General features: G+C 42.5%; 1 protein-coding gene across 2 annotated transcripts in view; it reads left to right on the forward strand.

Moving 5' to 3' along the window:
• The window catches only part of LOC140734522 (connector enhancer of kinase suppressor of ras 2), a 1,506,781-nt gene that overhangs the window by 1,380,570 nt on the left and 102,069 nt on the right, over window positions 1-24,142 (forward strand). For both annotated transcript variants that reach the window (XR_012100554.1, XM_073058598.1), the window contains exon 14: window positions 19,579-19,627. Coding sequence is in view for 1 of the 2 variants with exons in the window: in XM_073058598.1 (XP_072914699.1) it covers window positions 19,579-19,627 (49 nt within the window). In the remaining variant the exon portion in view is untranslated. The remainder of the gene's footprint in view (window positions 1-19,578; window positions 19,628-24,142) is intronic.

The raw sequence follows: 24,142 nt of genomic DNA on the forward strand, positions 1-24,142 counted from the left end.
GTATTTACCTGACAGAATAAAAACTAAAGATTACAGGTTTAGGGGGCCTTGGTTTTCAAGAGATATCGAGATCATTGTTAAGAAAGAAATATGTGTATATATGGTACAGGCAAGTAGGAACAAATGAGATATTTATGGAGTATAAGAAATGCAAGAGAACACTTAAAGAAATCAGGAAGGCTAAAAGAAGGCATGAGGTTGCTCTAGGAGACGAAGTGAAGCAGAATGCTGAGGGATTCTAAAGATATGTAAAGAGCAAATGGATTGTGTGGTACAAAATTAGTACTCCTGAAGATCAGGTGGTAATCCATGCATGGAGCCAGGAGAGATGGGGGAGAAGTTAAATGACTTTTTTTGCAGCAGTACTTACTCAGGAGATGGACACAGAGTCTACAGAAGCAAGACAAAACGGCATTACAGATTACAGAGGAGGAGGTGTTTGCTGTCTTGGGGTAAATTAGGGGGGATAAATCCCCAGGACATGACAAGATGTTCTCTCAGACCCTGTGGGAGGCAACTGCAGAAATTGCCGGGGCCCTAGCAGAGATATTTAAATCATCCTCAGCAACAGGTGAGGTACTGGAGGTTTGGAAGAGAGTCAATGTTGTTCCGCTGTTTAAGAAAGGCTCTAAATAGTAAACCAGGAAATTACATGCCAATGATCCTGACATCAGTAGTGAGAAAGTTATTAGAAGGTGTTCTAAGGGACCGGATATATGAGTATTTGGATAGACAGGGACTGATCAGGGATAGTCAGCATGGTTTCATGTGTGGTAGGTCATGTCTAGCCAATCTTACAGAGTTTTTTGAGGAAGTTACCAGGGAAGGTGATGAAGACAGTGGATGTTGTCTGCATGGACTATAGAATGGCAGTTAACAAGGTCCCACAAGGGAGGTTGGTCAAGAAGGTTCAGTCGCTCGGCATTCAAGACGAGGCAGTAAATTGGATTAGACATTGGCTTTGTGGGAGAAGTGAGAGAGTGATAGTAGATGGCTGCCTCTCTGCCTGGAGGCCTGTGACTACCAGAGTGCCGCAGAGATTGGAACTTGGTCCAGTGTTGTTTGTCATCTATATCAACAATCTGGATGATAATGCAGTAAACTAGATCAGCAAATTTTCAAATACCACCAAGATTCGAGCCATAGTCAACAGTGAGTAAAACTATCACAACTTCCAGCAGGATCTGGACCGGCTGGAAAAGTGGGCTGATAAATGACAGATGGAGTTCAATACAGACAAGTGCAAGGTATTGCACTTTGGTAGGACCAATCAAGATAGGTCTTAAACAGAGAACGGTAGGGCACTGAGGAGTGCTTCAAAATAAAGGCATCTGGGAAAACAGGCCCATAATCATTTGAAGGTGACTTCTTAGGTAGACAGGGTCATGGAGAAAGCTTTTGACACATTGGCCTTCATAAATCGAAGTATTGAGTACAGGAGATGGGGTGTTATGTTGAAGTTGTATAAGATGTTGTTGAGGCCTAATTTGGAATATTGTATGGTCACCTACCTACAGGAAAGATGTAAATAAGATTGATAAAGTACAGAGAAAATTAACAAGAATGTTGTGAGGACTGGAAGACCTGAGTTATAAGGAATGATTGAATAGGAAAGGACTTTATTCCTTGGAACATCAAAGATTGAGGGGAGATTTGATAGTGATATACAAAATTATGAAGGGTATAGATAGGGTAAATGCAAGCAGGGTTTTTCCACTGAGGTTGGGTGGGACTACAACAAGAGGTCATGGGTTAAGGATGAAATGTGAAAAGTTTAAAGAACTTCATCACTCAGAGGGTCAGAAGGAATGAGCAGCCAGCACAAGTGGTGCATGTGAGCTCGATTTCAACGCTGAAGGAAAGTTTGGATAGATACATGAATGGTAGGGGTATGGAGATTTATGGTGCTGGTGCTGGTGCAAGTTGATGGGAGTGAGCAGTTTAAATGGTTTGGTATAGACTAGAGGGGCTGAAGGGCCTGTTTCTCTGCTGTACTTTTCTATGACTCAATGACTTTTAACACAGCACACAATTTATGGTCTACCAGGCAGCAATGATCCTCCAGGCAACAGTGATACCCATGATCCTTTACCTTTTGAAGTCTAGACTGCTCACTGCAGGCATCCAAGCACTTGAGAGGCACCACCAACATTGTATCAGCAAAATTCTCCAAGCACACTGCCAAGATAAGCAAACTAACTTCAGTCTTCTCCCTGACCCCAATATTCCCAGTTTTGAGGCTCTAATTACACTGAGTCAGTAACACTGGACAGGCCATGCCATTCTTAGACTCCTTGGTCTGTCATGACATGAGACTGCAAGAAGGCAGAGAAATTGCTGAAAGAAGTTCTCAACATGTATAGAGAAAGAGAAACATCTTCAACAATACCCTAACACATCACTGCTCAGAAAGGAGAAAGTATATTTGGGATGGCACAGAGAATCTCTAACCTCTTTGATAAGAAAACATGTAAGTCAAGTGAAAATAGCAGAAAGAGTGAAGCATATCCATCCAAATGGCAGAAGGAGCAAGGCATGTCCGTCCATCTGCCACATCTCTTCCCACTTTTGACTGAGTCTGCAGGCTCTGCACTGGCCTCTCTGGGTAACCAGTTGTGATTGACCTGACAGATGAACTCTGTTCCTCTCACACAAAAGGTTGCCTAGCCCTGCTATACATTTCCAGCATTTTCTGAGCCCACAGAACTTAAATGAAAGTAGATCATCCTACATCTAGAGGGTCCACCTGAGAAGAAAATTTCATACTATTTTTCTCATTGGTTATGTAATTTAAAGTCGTGTGTTATCTTCAAATCTCAAAGTTTGTTCGATACCCACAAACTCACATCATTAATGGATATCAAGAAAAGTAGTGTTCTAAAATTAAGACTGTGCATTTCCTTCCAGTTAGCTAAGTATCATTCACCACAAGTTTATACTTTCTATTCTTTGGCTAATGTTATCTCTGCCACTTTTAAACTTTGATCAGGATCTTATATGAGATATTTTGTAAAGCAGCTTTTTAAATCTGAATGTTCACACAATCATCTTCATTGCCCCTATTTGCCTTCTCTGTTACCTAATCAATGGTCTTAAAAAAGTCAGTCCAGAAAACATCCGCACTTACAAATATCTGTCTGGTTCTTCATTAGTGGTTCAAATTTGTCTGAGTGGAAGTGAATTATCTGTTGTTTTTGAAATGGGTTACAGTCCTTGGGTGCCATATCTGTATCCTAAGGAAGTTTAGAAGGTTCTAGTCAGTACCTTTGCAATTTCAACCTTTGCATTGTTCTCTCCATATCTCAAGATGCACCTGGTTCAGACCAATTTCGGTCTGTGACCTCTCAAGGATATACTTCTCTGGTAGCACTTACAATTAACATTTGCTACAGAAAACATGTACTGTACTGTAAAGGAGAGTCATTAAGTCCAGTGGAAGGACTGTCCAATTTGTGCTATTGTCATTTTTTTTACCATGAAGTGGGGTTCATGATTTTGAGAAATTGTTTTTGTTTTAAATATCCAGCTAAACCGCCAGATAGGATGTAGACTTCTATTCAAAACAAGAGCTGATAACTCTGAAATGCAGTATCCCTCAGTACAATATTCAGCTATCAATGGATCTTAGGTGTTCAAACTTTTGATTAGGAAATGAAAAAGCTGTTAACTCAGCTAACATAAGCAGTCCTTCGGAACCATATAGTGAAGTAGCACAGTAGCATAGTGGTTAGCACAATACTTTACAGAACCAGAGACCCAGGCTTAATTCCCACCGCTGTCTGTAAGGAGTTTGTACGTTCTCCCCATAACTGCATGGGTTTCCTTCAGGTGCTCCAGTTTCCTCCCTCAGTCCAATGATGTACCCGTTGGCAGGTTAATTGGTGACTGTAGGTAATTAGGCTAGGGTTAAATCGGGGGATTGCTGGGTGGTATGTCTCAAAGGGCCAGATGAGCCTATCCTGCACTATATCTCAATCAATCAATCAATAAATAGTGATGGGTACACATGTGCTTCATCACCATTTGATTATATGCCATCAGGGCACAGAAGGTCAAGGGCATCTGGTCCAGATAATGTGGTAAGCCACTAAAAGCACAGAGACAGGGTTTCACTTCCCTCACCATTTTGAAAAATAGAGGAGACCTGGGATTTGGAAGTTGTTTTATGAAGGAAGACTGAGCAGAATGGACCTATATTCAGGAGTGTTGAAGATTAAGACTTAGTTTCATTGAAAGGTTCAAGCTTCTGGGAGAGTTTAGCAGGAAAGATGCTGTGAGGATGTTTCCTCAGGTGGTAGAACCTGGAACCAGGAGATACTGAGGAAGGAATCACACTATATGGTTGAGACAAGAAAAGACCATATACTTGTTGTGAATCTGTGAAACTTTCTTCTGCAAAGAGTTGTTGAATATATTCAAGACTGGGTTAACCTTTTGAACTGTAGAGAAATTGAGGGTTAGGGAGAACAGGTTGAAGCCAAAGATCAGATCAGACATAATCTCACTGGTCATCAGCTCTAGTGGCTGTATGATGTCCTTCAGCTTCCTATGTTCTTGTTCAAATCTCTCTAATCAGTTTTTCACTCTGCTATAAAATGGAAAAGTCTTTGCTTTGCTTTAAGTCCTTACTTAAACTCACAGAGTCGTATAGCATGGAAGAGGCCTTCCAGTCCGTTAGGTTTCCTAATCCCATCTGCCTACATTATCCCAGTCCTTCAATGCTCTGTCTATTCAAGTGTCAGCCTAAATTTCTCTTAAATGTAGTGAATTTACACTGTCAGCAACATTCCAGATAACAACCATTCTCCAAGTAAAATCCCTGCAGATCTCCATCAAAACACCTTCCATCCACCTTAAGTATTTATTTTCTTATTTTTGACAGTTACATCTTGGGGAGTAGCTTGTTTCTGCTTTTCTTTATCTACCTCTGTCAGTTCTCAGCCAGGAAAAAGAAGCTCAGCCGTCCCTTGCGATGTTTTCATGGGTGATCCTTCAGTCTCAGAGGTAATAGACCATGGAAGCAGACTCTGGAGCAACTTGTCCTTGCCAATCACGATGCCCATCTATGCTAATCCCAGTTGTCCACATTTGGCCCATCTCCTTCTAAAAGTTTTCCTTTCTATGTGCCTGTCCAAATGCATTTTAAATGTTGTTATCATATTGCCTCAAGCACTTTTCTGGCAGCTCATTCCACATACTGACCCCATTTTGTGTGAAAAAGATTCCCCTAGGGTCCTTTTCAAATCTTTCCCCTGTCACCTTAAAGCTATGCTCTTTAGTTTTTTTAAATTTCCATTTTCTGGGTAAAAGACTATATGCATCCATCCTACCTCCGCCCCTCATGATTTTATACAGCTTAATCTCCTGTAGCCCAATGAATAAAATCTTCACCACCCCAGCATCCCCCTATAATTCAGGACCTCTAGTCCTGCAACATTCTCATAAATCTTCTTTGCACTCTTTTCAACTCATTTTTCCTATAACAGGCTAACCAAAATTGCACACAATACTCCAATAGTCCTTGTCCTTCTAAGTTCTCTATCATTTAAAAATTGCCATTCTTATTTGAATCCAAGTGCCACTGAGCTGGCTGGCACTGCTTTGACCTAACCATGGAAAACTTGGGGTCATCCAATAGAAGTTTCCACCTGCTACTCTTATATATTGGTTTCTAGTTGGACAAAGCTTCAATTTTTAACGTTTTTATTCTTGTTTTTAAACCTCTCCCATCATCTCTTATGCTTCCTACCTCTGGAAATTGCTCTCGTCCTATTACCCAAGTATTCTGCACTCTTCTAATTCAAGTTCATCCCCAAATTTGATTGCGCAACCATGAATAGCCATGACAAGTCCAAAGCTCTGCATTTCCATCCTAAACCTTTCTGCTTCTCGACTTTTTTTTTCTATAAGATGTTCCTTAAAACATACCTGGCAGCATATTTATTGATTTCTTGTATTGTGGTCTGGTGTCAGTTTTTGTTTTTGTGAGGTGCTTCAGACAACTTTAAGGGTGCTTTATAAATGAAATTATGATGTAGTGCAGCTGCCATAACCTCAGTGGGCAATTACATGATTTGGAAGAGTATTTATTGATGTAATGTAAATACTAAAACATTCTGCACAAGTAAACTGGCACAAACAGATAATCTGTTTGGTGATGTTAATTCACTGAGGTATAGATATAGGAAAGTGCCCCAGACTTATTTTAACAGAGAACGTAGAATAGAACTGCACAGGAACAGACCATTCAGCCCACAATGTTGTGCTGAACCAACTAAAAAGTAAATCAAAAACCCCCAAACACTGATCTCTCCTACCTACACCATGTCCATACCCATCCACCTTCTTCACATCCATGTGCCCATCCAATCGTCTCTTATAAGCCTCTAAAGTATTAGCCTTTACCATCATACCAGGCAGCGCATTCCAGGCATCCACCACTCTCAGAGTAAAAAAGCTTACCCCTCCCATCCCCTTTGAAACTACCCCCTCTCACCTTCAATGCACACCCTCTGGCATTTCCCAGATATTTCTACACTGGGAAACAGATACTGTCCATCTACCCTATCTATGCCTCTCATAAACTTATAAACCTCTATCAGATCTCCCCTCAGCCACTGCCACTCCAGAGAAAACAACCTAAACTTGTCCAGCCTTTCATGATAGCAAATGCCCTCCAAACCAGGCAATATACTGGTTTAGTATTAATTTCAGAAAGTCACCAGCAAGAACAGATTCAGGGAGGGGGAACATTTCAGCATGGCTCCTGAGCTATGAAGAGCAGGACTCCTTCTACCAACGTTATCCTGACGCACATCAGCTGCTGTTCACTGTACCCTAAACCCCTAATAGAGAGACTTCAATTTGTCCTTCCAACTAACTCACCAAACTGCTCTTCCCCCCACATTCCCTCACCACACTCACTCTACTAAATAAATAGCAACCGTACCAACCTGTCAGCTACAAGTATCACACACTATGTGGTTAATGCTAAAAAGCATGAACCTCTGGGCTTCCTGTATAAAGTACTGCTCCTGCTCCATCTACTCATTTAAATTACCATGTCTTCTTTTGCAATGAGAGAAGAGGGTTATTTGAAATGTTCAAAATTATCAGGACAGAGTAAATAGCAAAGTGACAGAGGATCAGTAACCAAAGAAAGTAGAGGCCCTGAGGGACAAGAAAATTTTTCTATGATGCAATTTATTCTGCTCTGAAATATTGATTCTATACCAACAGGAAAGCAGATGCACTTAAAAGGACGCATTTGTAATACATGACAGGAAGAACTGGTGATATAGTCAATGTCTCTCTGAAAGTGGCAAGTCAGATAGAAAGAGGAGTAAAGAAGGTGTGCCATGCACCTGCCTTCATCGGTTGGGATGCCGAGAATGTGAACTGAGACGTCATGTTGCAGCCGCAGTAAAGTTCAGTTGGACCACGTGTAAAGTTTTGTGTGCAGCTTGGGTTGTCACATCACAAAAGCAAAAAGGATGTGGAAGCTTCAAGGAGGATACAGACAAGGTTCACGGGGATGCTGCCTGGATTAAAGGGTGTTAGCTGTAAGGATAATTATTTTCTCTGGAATGTCAGAGGCTGAAAGGCAACATGGTATTGGTTTTGTTATTGTCACATGTACCGAGATACAATGAGAAAACTTACTTTTTCGAGCCATACATACAAATAATTTCAAAACATCAGTACTTTCAGGTATTAGGAAGGTAAAGGGATAAGAGGATGCAGAGTATAGTTTTCCATTTACAGAGGAAGTGCAGTGTAGATGCAAGGGCGAAGATGACATAGATTGTGACAATAATCATCTTTATCATACAGACCTGATGGAAGTACACACAGTGTGCTTCCTGTGCCTCCTGAACCTAATAAAGAGGCCACTGAATGTATTTTATGGTCTTCTGCAGTCCATCCACTTCAAGCTTCAATATCTTGTGCATTCAGAGGTGTTCTTCTGCCACTGTTTTATACATAGTTGTATACACCACTGTTGTAATACATAGTTATTTGAGTTACTGAAGCCTTCCTGTCAGCTTGACCCAGTCTGACCATTCTCCTCTGACCTCTCACATTAACAAGGCATTCTCGCGGACAAGACTACCACTCGCTGGATGCTTTATTTTGTTTTTCACAACATTCTCTGTAAACTCTAGAGACTATTGTACATGAAGATCCCAGGAGATCAGCAGTTTCTGAGTTACTCAAACCACCCTGTCTGGCACCAACAATCATTACACAGTCAAAGTCACTTAGAGCACATTTCTTCCCCATTCCGAGGGTTAGTCTGTACAACTACTGAACCTCTTGAACAGGTTTGCATGAATTGCTGCCACATGATTGGCAGATTAGATATTTGCATTAACAAGGAGGTGTACCTAATAAAGTGGCCACTGACGGTATATAAAATGATGGCAGACATAGACCGGTTACGTAGAGTAATTTTCCATGGGCAGAAATGCCAAATACCAAAGGACATGGGTAAGAGAGGTAAGTTTAAAGGAGGTTTACCCGGAGACTGGTAAGTATCTGAAACATGCTGATTGCAAACTTCACAATCAATAGATAGGTCTCAAGTTGGTCAGTTTTTTAGTGAGACTCTATGGCATCAGTAAGTGTGTAGACATTGTTGGTATCTCAGGAAAAGTCAGCTTGCAGCCCAAGCAGAAGCCCTGGCTGAATGCGGATGTGCATTCCTTAATAAAAGCCCAGGACAATGCCTTCAAGTCTGATGACAATAGCTCTCAGAGCAGCCTGGAGAATCTCATCTCAGACATCAACAGGTAAAGGCTGCCCATGCACAAAAATTCCAGGAGGATAGGGGATAAAGAACATTGCAGACTACACAAGGAAAAAAAGGCATCAACTGTGACATTCCCTCTCTGATGCTCTAAACAACAACTATGCACTCTTCATGGTGGGCAACACAATACTGACCACAAAAGCTACCCCCCTCCAGGTGAGCAGACACTGCCTCTAACAGCAGCAGACATGAGATAGACTCTGCAGAGTCACCTCCGTAAAGCAGCCATGCTGGACAACATCCCAGCCCGAGTGTGCAAACTCGCTCACTGATGTCTTCATGGACATCTTCAACACCTCACTCATCCAGGCTATTGCCCCTACAAGCTTCAAATCCACCACTCCTGTTGCAAAGAACAGTACATCTTCAGAAGTAAACAACTGCCCAGTATCACTGATAACTATCTTCATGGGTGCTTTGAACAGCTGATAATGGCACATATCAAAAATCCCATTGCTGCCTCACTCACAACTATGCTTACTGACAAAGCTGCTTTCTGACAGATGTTAAACAACTTATATAGCATTTATACTGTAGCATCTGCCATGCACCTGGCTCTGTCACACTAAGCAAGTGAGGACACTTATGTCAGAATGCAGTTTCTGGATTTCAGTTCAGCATTCAACACGATTGTCCCACAGACCTTGGTGAACAAACTCCACTCCTGGGTCTAAGTACACCACTGTGCAACGGGTGTTGGGCTTCCTAACAACAGACCTCAGATAGTCAGGATGTACAACCACTTCACCTTCCCTAGCATCCTCAACACAGGTCCCTCCACCACCCCCAGGACTGTACACTGAGCCCACTGCTGTACACCCTGCTCATATGCGACTGCACGGCCAATCGCATTATCGAGTTTACCGATGACGCAACAGTGATGAGATGGCCTTCAGAGGGGTGCAAGAATTCAAGGTCTGGTGCCAGGCAAACAACCTCTTCCTTAAAGACAAAGCAGATGGTTATCAACTTCACTCGCACCATTCACATTACCCTTTACATTGGAAACTGTAAAACTGCAAGTGAGAGTGCACATCTCACACAACTCTCAGTGTTGCAGAACACATCTTATGCAGTAAAGAAAGTCCATCAAACTTGCACTTTCTGGGGAGGCTGAAGAGAGCTGAACTTTCTACATCCATACTCACATCATCCTGACAAGCTGCATCACTGCTTGGGACAGAAACTTCAGTGCAGTGGATAGGAAAGCTTTTCAGCAGATAGTCAAAACTGCCCAACGCATCACCGGACCAGGCCACCCACCATCAAGGACGTATATACAGAAAGGTGCCAGAAATGGGCCCAGTAACATCACTAAGGATCCCACCCACACTGCTCATCAGGGAGGAGGCTACTTAGCATCCAAGCCAGGACCGCCAGACTCAAAAACAGCTACTTTCTGCAAGCAGTAAGGCTCATCAACAAACTTCACCACTACTTTATCATTTTTGTTCATTGGTGAAGCTACATGAGGTTTAAAAAGAGCTCGTGGCCTTTCAGTGGGCTGCAAACACTTTGATCTTTTAGGTACTCAGCAGGGGCAATAAAAGGAAGTGAGATGTAAAACAGAGCAGGCATTGTGTGAGAGAGCCAGTGTTAGAATGGTCAGGTTTTGGCTCAACAGATTTAGGACAGAACAGGAGCAGGCTAAAACTTAAGCTTGAGAAGTTAGAGGTATAACCAGTGTAGGCAGGAAGGAACAGTACTGTGTAAAAGTTTTAGGTACATATATATAGCTAGGGTGCCTAAGACTTTTGCACAGTACTGTAGTAATTTTATACATTACACTGTACTCCTGCCACAGAAAAAAAACAAATTCCATGACAAATGTGAGTGATGATAAACCTGCTTCTGATATGGGTCTCTATTGTGGACTGGGAGTGGGAAGGAGGCAGGGGGAAGGGATGTATGGTTGGGAAAATGGGAAGGAAGAGGGGAGGAGCAGGAAGATTCTGAGGGACATTCTGTAATGATCAAAAAAATAACTGTTTGGAATCAAATGACCTTACCTCAGGGCTGGGTGTGTCTGCACTAGTGCCATCCCCCTCCTGGCCATTCCTTCTCTGCCACCTGTCCCCCACACTTCCCATGGTTCCCCACCCTCACCATTCCCAACATCCTTTGCTCCCACCAGATTTACAAACTTGCTCTCCTTTCCATGTTGACAAATACAGTACTGTGCAAAGCCTTAGGCACCCTTGCTGTATCTACATATGCCTCAGACCTTTGCACAGTACTGCAGCAGAATGCTCCTCCTGTGAGATGTGGAATTTCAGGGTAGCTGACAGTGCCCCTGATGACTATATCTGCAGGAAGCGTACCCAACTTCATCTCCCGACTGACAAGGTCAAAGAGCTGGAGCTGGAGCTGGATTTACTCAGGAACATCCAGGAGGCTGAAACCGTCATAGGGACCCTTCTACTGAGGTGGTCACAGCCAGAGTGCAGGCTTCATATAGTAGATGGGTGACCACCTGGAGAAGCAATGGTAATAAACTGTCAGTGCAGATTTCCCCAGTGGCCATACCCCTCAGCAACAAGTATACCCCTTTGGATACTACTCGGGGGTATGACCTGTCAGGGCTCAGCAGCAGCAGCCAGGCCAGTGGCACTCTGGCCAGTTCTGAGGTTCAACAGGGAAGGGTATAGTCAGGCGATTGTTAGGGTGACGTTCAGGAGATCCTGTGGCCGCGAAAGCGATGGTCTGCTGCCTCCCAAGTGCTTGGGTCCTGGATGTCTCAGACCTGTTGCAGAAGGTTCTCAAGAGAGAGAGTGAGCAGCCAGAGGTTGTGGTGCACATTGGCACCAATAGCATAGGTAGAAAAGGGGAAGGGGTCCTGCACTGTGAGCAGAGGGAGTTAGGGTAGAGGGTGGAGTAGGACCTCCAAGGCAGTAATATCTGAATTATTCCCAGTGCCATCTGCTACTTACGGCAGGAATAGGATCACAGTAGAAGAATGAGTGGCTGAAGAAGTGATGCAGGGGCACGGTTTCAGATTTCTGGATCATTGGCATCTCTTCTGGGGAAAGTATGACCTGTACTAAAAGAACATTTTATACCTGACCTTAAGGGGGAACCAATATCTTTGTGGGCAGGTTAGTTAGAGCTCTTGGAGAGAGTTTAAACTAATTTATCAGGGGGATGGGAAATGGAGTGATGGGGCTGAGGATAGGACAATTAGTACACAAGTCGATGCATTGTGTCATGAGACTGTGAGGAAGGACGGGCAGATGATAGGACAAAATTGCAGTCAGAGGGATGAGTTGAAGTGTAACATAGGGACAAAATTGAAAAGGCTGGTGAATGCAGGACTGAAGGTGTTAATTAGAATGGAAGCAGTGTACAGAATAAGTTTAATAACCATATAACCATGTAACAATTACAGCACGGAAACAGGCCATCTCAGCCCTTCTAGTCCGTGCCGAACGCTTACTCTCACCTAGTCCCACTGGCCCGCACTCAGCCCATAACCCTCCATTCCTTTCCTGTCCATATACCTATCCAATTTTACTTTAAATGACAATACCTATCTGCCTCTACCACTTCTACTGGAAGCTCGTTCCACACAGCTACCACTCTCTGAGTAAAGAAATTCCCCCTCGGGATACTCTTAAACTTTTGCCCCCTAACTCTCAACTCATGTCCTCTTGTTTGAATCTCCCCTACTCTCAATGGAAAAAGCCTATCCACGTCAACTCTATCTATCCCCCTCATAATTTTAAATACCTCTGTCAAGTCCCCCCTCAACCTTCTACGCTCCAAAGACTTTTTATCGACTTTGTAGCGCAGTTAGAGATTGGTAGATATGACATTGAGGGCATCACTGAGTTGTGACTGAAAGAAAATCATTGTTGGGAACTTAATATCCAAGGATGTACATTGTATCAGAAGGATGGGCAGGTAGGCAGAATGGGTGGGTGGCTTTGTTAGTAAGAAATTCAATCAAATCCTTGTAAAGAGTTGACATAGGATCAGAAGATACAGCATCCTTGTGAGTAGAGTTAAGAAACAGCAAGGGTAAAAAGATCGTGATGGGAGATACATACACGCCAGGGTTTTAGATATAAATTACAACCACAGATAGAGAAGGCATATAATAAGGACAAAGTTATGATAGCTATGAGGGATTTCAATATGCAGGTAGATTGGGAAAATTAGGTTGGTACTGGATCACAAGAGAGGGAATTTGTAGAATGCCTACAAGATGGCTTTCTTTTGAGCCCACTACAGGAAAGGCAATTCTAGATTTGGAATTGTGTAAGGAACCCGATTTGGTTAAGGAGCTAAAGGTAAAGGAATCCTTAGGAAGCAGTGAACATAGTATGATAGAATTCACCCTGCAGTTTGAGAGGGATAAAACAAAGTCAGTGGAGTAAAGGAAATTACAGAGGCATGAGTGACAAAATAGTCAAAAATGATTGGAAGAGGACACTATCAGGGATGACAGCAGAACAGCAATGGCTGGAGATTTTGGGGGCAACTTGGAAGGTGCAGGATAGATACATCCCAAAGATGGAGAAGTAGTTTAAGGAGAGGATGAGACAACTGTGTCTGACGGGAAGTGAAAAAGGGGCATAAAAACAAAAGAGGTGGCATGCAATATAGCAAAAATTAGTGAGAAGTTAGAGGATTAGGAAGCTTTTAAAAATTAACAGAAGGGAACTAAGAAGGCAATAAGGAGAGAAATGATGAAATATGAAGGTAAACTACACAATAATATAAAAAAGGATATCAGAAGTTTTTTTTCAAATATATAAAGAGTAAAAGACAGGCAAGAGTGGATATTGGCCCACTGGAAAGGTAGTCATGGGGGACCAAGAAATAGTGGATGAACTTGATAACTATTTTGCATCAGTCTTCACTATGGAAGACACAGATTATGCTGGAAATTTGAGAGTGTGAGTGTAGTTTCTACTACTAAGGAGAAGGTGCTTGGGAAGGTGAAAGATCTGAAAGTAGATAAGTTACCTAGACCAGGTGAACTAATACCCAAGAATCTGAAAGAGGTAGCTGAACTGATTGTGGAAGCATTAGTTATGATCTTTCAAGAATCACTAGATTCTAGAATGATTCTGGATGGGTTGAAAATTGAAAATATCACTTGACTCTTTAAGAAGGGAGGTAGGTGGGTGAAAGAAAATTATATACCAGTCAGCCTGATTTCAGTGGTTGAGAAAATATTGGAGTCCATTATTAAGGATGATGTTTCGGGGTACTTGGAAGCACTTGATAAAATAGACCAAAGTCGGCAAGGTTTCCTTAAAGGGAAACCTTCCTGATAAATCTGTTGGAATCCTTTGAGGAAATAACAGATAGGATAGACAAAGGGGAGTCCCTAAAAGTTAACCTGCAAGTTGAGTTGGTGGCAAGGAAAGCAAATGCAATGTTAGCATTTATTTTGTGAGGACTAGAATATAAGAGTATGATGTAATGCTGAGGCTTTATAAGACAATGGTCAGACTGCAGCTGGAGTATTGTGAGCAGTTTTGGGCCCATTATCTAAAAAAGATGAGGTGGTATTGGAGAAAATCTGGAGTATGTTCACAAGAACATATGTCCAGGAATGAAAGGGTTAATGTATGAGGAGCATTTGATGGCCGTGGGCTTTTACTTCTATGCACGCTTTGAAAGGGAGAACACAACTACAGCTGTGACGATCCCTGCTGCACCTGATGACCCTGTGATCTCTGTCTCAGAGGCCGATGTTAGACTGTCTTTAAAGAGAGTGAACCCTCGCAAGGTGAAAGGTCCCAATGGAGTACCTGGTAAGGCTCTGAAAACCTGTGCAAACCAATTAATGGGAGCATTCAAGGACATTTTCAACCTCTCATTGCTACGGGTGGAAGTTCCCACTTGCTTCAAAAAGGCAACAATTATACCAGTGCATAAGAAGAATAATGTGGGTTGCCTTAATAATTATCGCCCGGTAGCACTCACATCAACAGTGATGAAATGCTTTGAGAGGTTGGTTATGACTAGACTGAACTTCCTGCCTCAGCAAGGACCTGAACCTATTGCAATTTGCCTATCACCACAATGGGTCAACAGCAGACGCCATTTCAATGGCTCTCCACAAGGTTTTAGACCACCTGACAACACGAACACCTATGTCAGGATGTTCATCGACTGTAGCTCAGCATTTAATAACATCCTTCCCACAATCCTGATTGAGAAATTGCAGAACCTGGGCCTCTGTACCTTCCTCTGCAATTGAATCCTCGACTTCCTAACCGGAAGACCACGAACTGTGCAGATTGGTGATAACATATCCTCCTCGCTGACCATCAACACTGGTGCACCTCAGGGGTGTGTGCTTAGCCCACTGCTCTACTCTCTATATACACATGACTGTGTGGCTAGGCATAGCTCAAATACCATCTATAAATTTGCTGACAATACATTCATTGTTGGTAGAATCTCCGATGGTGACGATATGCCAACTAATGGAACGGTGCCACAGCAACAACCTGGCACTCAATGTCAGTAAGACGAAAGAGCTGATTGTGGACTTCAGCAAGGGCAAGATGAAGGAACACGTACCAATCCTCATAGAGGGATCAGAAGTGGAGAGAGTGAGCAGCTTCAAGTTCCTGGGTGTCAAGATTTCTGAGGATCTAACCTGGTCCCAACATATCGATGCAGTTATAAAGAAGGCAAGACAGCGGCTATACTTTATTAGGAGTTTGAAGCAATTTGGCATGTCAACAAATACACTCAAAAGCTTCAATACTTGTACCATGGAAAGCATTCCAGCAGTCTGCATCACTGTCTGGTATGGAGGGGCTACTGCACAGGACTGAAAGAAACTGCAGAAGGTTGTAAATCTAGTCAGCTCCATCTTGGGCACTAGCCTACAAAGTAACCAGGACATCTTTAGGGGGCGGTGTCTCAGAAAGGCAGCGTCCTTAATTAAAGGACCTCCAGCACTCAGGGCATGCCCTTTTCTCACTGTTGAATGAGTTGAAAATGGCAGATGGAATTTAGGTACACGAGTATGAAGTATTGCAATTTGAGAGGACCAACCAGGGCAGGTCACCAGGTTCATGGTGAGAGACAGGGCACTGAGGAGTGGGGTAGAACAGAGGGAATCTGAAAATAATGATCCATAATTCCTTGAAAGTGGCATCACAGGTAGTCTCAGAAAGGCAGTATCCATTATGAAGGACCTCCAGCACCCAGGGCATGCCCTTTTCTCACTTTTCTCATCAGGTCGGAGGTACAGAAGCCTGAAGACACACACTCAGCAATTTAGGAACAGCTTCTTCCCCTCTGCCATCTGGTTCTTAAATGGACATTGAATCTTCGGACACTACCTCACTTTTTTAAAATATACAGTATTTCTGTTTTTGCACAATTTTAATCTATTCAACACATAATTGAATTACTTGTTTATTTATTTATTTTTCTCTCTGCTAGATTATGTATTGCATTGAACTGCTGCTGCTAAGTTAACAAATTCCATGTCACATGCTGGTGATAATAAACCTAATTCTGATTTTGATTACTTGCTGGAGTTTAGAAGAATGAGGGGGCATCTCATTGACACCTAGCGAATGTTGAAAGGCCTAGATGGAGCAGATGTGGAGAGGATGTTTCCTACAATGTGTGAGTCTTGGAGCAGAGGGCCGCCCATTTAGAACAGGGTTGAGGAGGAATTTCTTTAGCTAGAAGGTGGTGAATCTGTGGAATTCATTGTCAAGGACAACTGCGGAGGCCGTGTCACTGAGCATATTTAAAGCAGAGGTTGGTAAATTCTTGATTAACCAGGGTGTCAAGGGTTACGGGAGAAGACAGGAGAATGAAACTGGGAGGGATAATTAATCAGCCATGATGGAATGGCAGAGCAGACCCAAAGGGAAGAGTGGCTGGGTTCTGCTCCTCTGACTTGTTTCCTGTCGGGACCTTACGTACAGCCTAGCATCACTTTATCATCAGTCTATCTATATCAGCCATCTTAAGTATTTATATTTATTGTGTTTTTGTTATTACTGTGTTCTTTATCTTTTGTGTTGTTTTGTGTTCCATTGGATCTAGAGTAACAATTATTTTGTTCTTTTACACTTGCTTACAGGTAATGACATTAAATAAACTTGAATCTTGAATCATAGTACAGCTGTATATTCATTTTATGTGTAATTTCAAAAAAACATTAGCCATAAATTTGAAATAAATTTTCCCTTGAGCATACATGGTGCCTTCTTGAGCTAGTCCCATTCGCCTGCACTTGGTCCATGTTCTCCTAAACATTTCCTACTTCTCCAATTGTCTTTTGAAAGTTTTTTTTTCATTTCAATCATCTCCTTTGGCATTGCATCCCAAATACCCACCAACCTAAAAATCATTTATTTTTACTACTTCTCAGTTGTATAATATTTTCACATCTGGCTTTATCTAAGCCAGTTACCTGGAATTATACCCTTGATTTCTCAACACCCTTACCTTCTTGTCCCAGTGCAAAGACTGTCCAGTGGTGTGGTCGGAGCAGCACAAGTTCCAAATGTGCACTATAGAACCCTCCATCCCTGAAATGCACATGAAAGCCTCGACCAAGGTCTCACAAGATGGGATTCAGCTATCACACAGCGTATTAATTATGCAAGTGAATGTAAGAGAAAAACTATACCTGAGGTTTCATACTCACTGGAGCTTTGCAACCCTGTTCATGAGACTTCTTACCATTAAAGTTCATCGTAGTTCAGAACAATTTAAGCTTAACTTATAACTTCTGGCACATTGGTCTTAGTACCAGAATTTTAAACCAGCGAGTTAGTAAGTTACTTTATTGTCAATGCTGAAAACAACGAGATAACAGTACTACTCCACTCAGTGTAAAACAGCATACTGCCAATTCAATTACTACAAACACAACAACTACATTTCAAATAACATCGGAGATATTTAGAGTGACATCTGAGTTACAGCTGAATTAGAAACAAGTTACTCCAAAATTACAAGAAAAAGTAGCTGCCTGATTCAAGTATTGCACTTGTCCATGTTATAAAATACAACACTTAAATGTAAAGTCGCATCGGGAATTATGCCCATGTGTTGCACTTTGAGACTGTCCATAGAACCTATGGACTATGGGTGGGAGGGGTCATTGTTCAGTTGCAGGACAGCCCTGGGGAAAAAGCTGCTTTTCTGTCTGGATGTCTGTGCAGAGATGGTTCTGCCAGATGTTAGGAGATTGAACAGGTGGTTACTGAGGTGGGTAAAGTCCATCATCATTTTGCAAGCCCGCAGTTGTAGATAGCTTCTCTATCTGGCAGTTGTGTCCCAGTGATGTTCTGAAAAGTCCTGATCACCCATTGAAGTACTTTCTGGTTGATCTTGTTGATGCCATACTGTAACAACCAGTATCTACTCAATTACACATCCATAAAGGTTTGCCAGCAGGTTTTGGGGCAGATTTGCCCTCTTTAAATTCCTGATATAGTATACATGCTGCTGAGTCTTTCCCACTATCAAAGAGGTGTCGGTGGTCCAAGGGAGCTCCTCTGTGATGACCCTTAAATCCCCTTAAAGCTGGAGACCCATTCTACTGCTTCACTCTTTATGAGCATTGGAGCTTGTTCTTTTTTCTTGATTTCCGAAATCGATAATTATTTCTTTGTTTTTTTTATGTTGACTGAAAGATTATGGCTATTGCACCATTCAGAGAGTTTCTGCACCTTCTCTCTGTATGCTGCTTTGTTGTTATTTGTAATTAATCCAGTCACTGTGGTGTCATCTACAAATTTAATGATGGAGCTGGTGGCATAAGCAGGAGCACGGTCATGGGTGCAAAGGAGTGGTCTCGATAGTAGTTGTACTAAAAGTGTGAGAGCCTGCAACTCTAAAGACATTATCTTTGAACATCTAGTATTATGGCTTGTCAGCAACTGTAGAAAAGGATTCCCTGAATAGTTCATAAAACAAAAGCAGAAGAAACTGAAAACTGTCACGACGTCAGGGAACACCCATGGAGAACCAGAAGTCAGACACTTAGGGTTAAGTTCTCCAACTTCCGGTAATTCGCTCCCTCTCCCTTCCCCCATCCCACTTTCACTCTGTCTCCTCTTCTAGCTGCCTATCACCTCTCTCATGATTCTGCCTTCTTCTACTATCCATAGTGCTTTCCCCTTAGATTCCTTCTTCACCTCTCCTGCCTATCCTCTCCCTGCTTCCCCTCTCACACCCCTTGATCTTTCCTCTGATTGGTTTTTCACCTGGTACCTTCCACCCTCCCCCCACCTTCTTTATAGGGCCCCTGCCCCCTCCTTCTTCAGTCCTGACAAAGGGTCTCGGCCCGAAACATTGACTGCTTATTTCAACGGATGCTGCCCGACCTGCTGAGTTCATCCAGCTTGCTTGTAAGACCTTTGCTCAAGATTGGAAGTGATTGAAAAGACTTGAAGAAAACACACTTATTCAGAAGAGGCTGAGTACTGCCACAGTGATGACCAAAGAAATTGATGAATTCTTTGACTCGGTCCTGCAGTTTCTCTCTGTTTTCTTTCTGGGCCTTTCAAAGGGGAAGAGTATTCTTTAAAATTCCTTTGGATTATTTAATTCCCTCTCAAGTTATGGTTATCTTATTTTTGAAGGATAAAAACATGGGCCACAGTAATTACCATTTTTGTGATCTAAACTTGAAGTAAATGAATACATTGATGCCTTTCAGTATAATTAAGGTAACAAATCCTTCCTTCAGCTGAAACTGCAGGAGGCTGGCTCTCTGCTCTCCAGAACAAAAGCTCTAAAAAGGCATATTTGTTTTTCTACAGGTATGCAAGTGCTGGCATTGATAGACAAGGCACCACAACAATGAGGAAGGTGAGGCTTATGAAAGCTATTCTCTGTATATCATTCTTGAAAATTTTAGTCATTGAAATACATCTGTACATGTCACAACATCTGATTTATGACTCATAGATTCAATAATAAATGTGCAAAGTACATTTTAGTATTTTTCTGTCTCTTGAACAAAATGTCATCAAAACATTAAATGGAAAAAAACAGGTATTTTATCAAAGTTTCATCAAGTTGATAGATTAACTAAATTCTTTAAATCTGATTTAAGAAATGCAAAAGAACACTTAAAAAGGAAATCTGGAGGGCTAAAAGAAGGCATGAATTTGTTCTGGTAAAGACAAGGTGAAGGGATGCTACTGATAAATTCAGAGCAAAAGGATAGTAAGGGACAAAACTGGACCACTTGAAGATCCGCATGGTCAGATATGCAGGAACCAAAAGAGATGAGGGAGCTCTTAAATGGATTTTCTACATCTGTATTTACTCAGGAGATGGACACAGAGTCAATACAACTGAGGCAAAACTGTAGTGGGGTCATGGACCGTTTACAGATTACAGAAGAAGGGCTGCTTGCTATTTTGGGGCAAATGAGGGTGGATAAATGTCCAGGGCCTAACAAGGTGGGAGGCTAGTACAGAAATTGCAGGGGCCCTGACAAAGACACTTAAAACAATCTTAATCATGGGCGAGGTGCCAGAGAACTGGAGGATAGCCAATCACAAACAAGAGAAAACCTGCAGACACTGGAAATACAAGCAACTGGAGGAACTCAGCAGGCCAGGCAGCATCTATGGCAAAGAGCAAACAATCAATGTTTCAGGGCTGAGACCCTTCATCAGCACTGAAGAAAAATGATGAAAAGTCAGAGTCAGAATGTGCGGGGAGGGGAGGAAGGAGTACAGCATAGTAGATGATAAGTGAACACGGGAGGAAGGGGGGTGTGAAGTAAAGAGCTGGGAAGTCAACTGGTGAAAGAGATAAAGGCCTGAAGAAGGAGGAATCTGATAGGAGGGTTCAGAAGGCCATGGAAGAAAGGGAAAGGGGAGGAGCACCAGAGGAAAGTGATGGGCAGGTAAGGAGATAAGCTGAGAGAGCATCCGATTTCCCTCTCTCAAGGCCTGATCATGGATAGTCAACATGGATTTGTGTGTGGTAGAACACATTCATAGAATTTTGTTAGGAGGTTACCAGGAAAATTGAAGAAGGAAAGGTGGTGGATATTGTCTACATGGACTTTAGCAAGGCTTTTAACAAATTCCAGATTGGGGGCTGGTCAAGAAGGTTTAGTTGTTTAGGAATCAGGATGGGGTAGTAAATTGGATTCAACATTGGCGTTGCAGGAGAAGCCAAAGAGCAGTAAGAGAGGGCTGTTTCTCTGACTGGAGGCCTGTGACTAGTGGCATACTGCAGGGATTGGAACTTGGTCCATCGTTATTTGTCATCTATATCAGCGATCTGGATGGTATTGCAGTAAACTGGGTCAGCAAATTTTCGGATAACACCAGGATTCGAGGCATAGTGAACAGTGAATAAAACTATCACAACTTTCAGCAGGATCTGGACCAGCTGGAAAAGTGAGCTGAAAAATGGCAGATGGAATTTAGTGTAGACAAAGGTGAGGTTTTACAAATTGGAAAGATAACCCAGAGTAAGGTTTACATGGTGATCAGGTTGGTATGGCACTGAGGGTTGCAATGGAACAGAGGAATCTGGGAATACAGATGCATAATTCATTGGAAGTGGCTTCTTAGGTAGACAGGGTTGTTAAGAGAACTTTTGGTACATTGGTTTTCATAAATCAAAATATTGAGTACAGGATTTGGGATGTTATGTTGAAATTGTATTAGACATTGCTGAGATCAAATTTGGAGTATTGTGTGCAGTTCTAGTCACCTACCCACAGGAAACATCTCAATAAGTTGGAAAGAATACAGAGAAAATTTGCACGGATGCTGTCAGGACTTGAGGACCTGAGTTTTAGAGAAAATTTGACTAAAAGTTAGGATGTTATTCCCTTGAGTGTAGGAGAATGAGGGGAGATATGATAGAAGTATACAAAATTATGACAGCTATAGATAGGGTAAATGCAAGCATTTTTCTACTGACTAGAACTAGAAGTCACAGGTTAAGGGTGATAGGTGAAATAAGGTAAAATACCATGGGGTGCCACAGTAGTGTAACAGTTAGTGCAAGGCTATTACAGCTCAGGCCATCAGAGATCGGAGTTCGGTAAGGAGTTCCTATGTCCTCCCCTTGGAATGTGTGAGTTCCCTCGGTGTGCTCCAGTTTCCTCCCAGAGTCTAAAGACGTACAGGTTAGTAAGTTAATTGGTCATTGTAAATTGTCCAGTGACAAGGGTTTAATCTGGGTTTGTTGGTGGCAGAAGGGCCTGCGCCATGATATATCTCTAAATTAATTAATATTTAAGGGGAATGTGAGTGGGAACTTCTTCACTCAATGGGTGGGTGAGAACGTGGAATGAGCTGCCAGCAGAAATAATGGATGCTGGTTTGATTTCAACAATTAAGAGATGTTTGGATAAGTACATGGGTGGGAGGGATTTGGAGAGCTATGGAGAAGGTGCAGGTCATAGGACGAGGCAGAATAACAGTTCAGCACGAACTGGATGGGATGAGAGGCCTGTTTCTGTGCTGTCATGCTCTATGATTATGACTCACTTTTCAAAAGGCATAATTGACTCTTTAAGAGTAACTGCAGTTACACATTGGGAGGTTAAATATCATTTGGTGCTTTTCACTTCCTGGATTCTAACAGCTGGGCCTTTTCATGGCTTTCCAAAAAGTGAGATCTGAATCAGTGAAAAGTCTTTACTTCTGTGCAAGTTTACTGTTCCCAGTATTTTGGTTTATAAACTAAGGCTAAATATCCTGGGTAATGGAATTCTTCTGTAGCAGTATCATTTTGTTATTAATGATGCATTCATCTCTGCATTTACGGGCTTTGTCACCTTTTCTGGTGTCACATTGCTAATTTAGATGCATTGAAATGCAGAGCTTTTGCATACAGTGAACTTGAGTAACGGCTGAAGTGTCACTTTTGATCATGGATGAACCCAAGCTGAATGTTGAATCCCTTCAGGCAGCCCTGCATCGGACCATCCAGATACTTGATGGTTGCAGGTAGAGGGTGAGGTGCTTTTTCTGAGGTCTAGCTGCTAAGGTACACATTCCATGGAGCCAACAATAGAAATAACACTGGCAGCCATGCATCTCTGTAGCAACCCCATGGCACTGGCTGATACGTCTGCATGTGTTGTAGACGTCAGGGCAGTATAAAAATATTGCCCTTGGGAGAAACCCTACCCACCACATTCTCTTTAGATTTCCTAGATGGACAGTGCATTCAAGTTCTCCAAGGTTTTTTTCACTGAGGTATGTGACTTCCTGCTGTGGCCTTCGGATATGGTCTTGTGCCTACACTGCTCTCTCCATGGAGCTCAATTCCACATTGGCTCTTAATTTCCTTCCCACATGATCTCTGCAAGCAGTCACAGCAATTTGCTGCCATGGCTCGTGAAGTCCAAGAAGTCCAATACTACAAGAGATCTTCAAACAAGGTGTTCATGAGAAAGTAATTTCATCTGATTTGATCCCACTGAGGAACTGGGCACAGAGATTTGCCTGCTTTTCTGGCATCACAAGCACTGGCAGAAATTGATAGAACTCAAGGCCCCAAAGGGATTCCATCCAATAATCCAGACCTTTCCATAACAAAATGCATGTTCTCCCGTGTAATTTGACCATGAGAAGAATTCCATCAACATGAGCACCATGTTTCCATGAAGCATATTGACCACTTCATCCTCTAGAGTTTACATCACTGGACACCAGGTGGTGAGCTTCAGAAGAAGAGGTGGGTCCTGGGGCAAAAATGTTATCTTCTTCTTCCTTGCGGCATATTCCACAATGGCAGCTGCAGAGCATCAATCCAAGAACAGGGCATGTACAAGAATAATAGAGGAAAAGTCCCAGGTCTTCAACAGAAGAGCTTACTGTACGTTGTCCTGTTCAATCCAGACTGAGCATTTGTGGAGATTTCGGCATCTGCTGCCCATGAGCATAAGGCCCATAAAGCAAAGCTTGAGGCAAAGCAGGAACAAAATAATCATATTCAGATATGATTTATATATCACATGTACATCAAAACAGATCCTGAAATGTGTTGTTTGTGTTAACAGCCAACAGACATGCCCACAATGCTCACAAGCATCAGAGCACCAGCAAAACAAGCCCCTTCCCTCACTCCCTCCCACCCACATCCACACATGGACAGGCCTCCAATCCGAGGACAGGTTTCTAATCTCTGGTCTCCAGGATTCAGCCATTGGGTTCTGGCTTCTAGGCTTATGATCGACCTTTGGACTCCAGTCCTTGGTATCAACACCAGGCTATCCATTCACAGAACCGCAAACTTCAGGCTCAAACTCCATATGCACTGACTGACCAACCCTCATGTCCTCTCGTGCCTCCTGCTCACCTCTGATCCCAGGAAGCACTGACCTGGGCGAGCTCAATA

Source organism: Hemitrygon akajei, chromosome 10, assembly GCF_048418815.1.
Source record: "Hemitrygon akajei chromosome 10, sHemAka1.3, whole genome shotgun sequence".
NCBI lineage: Eukaryota > Metazoa > Chordata > Chondrichthyes > Myliobatiformes > Dasyatidae > Hemitrygon > Hemitrygon akajei.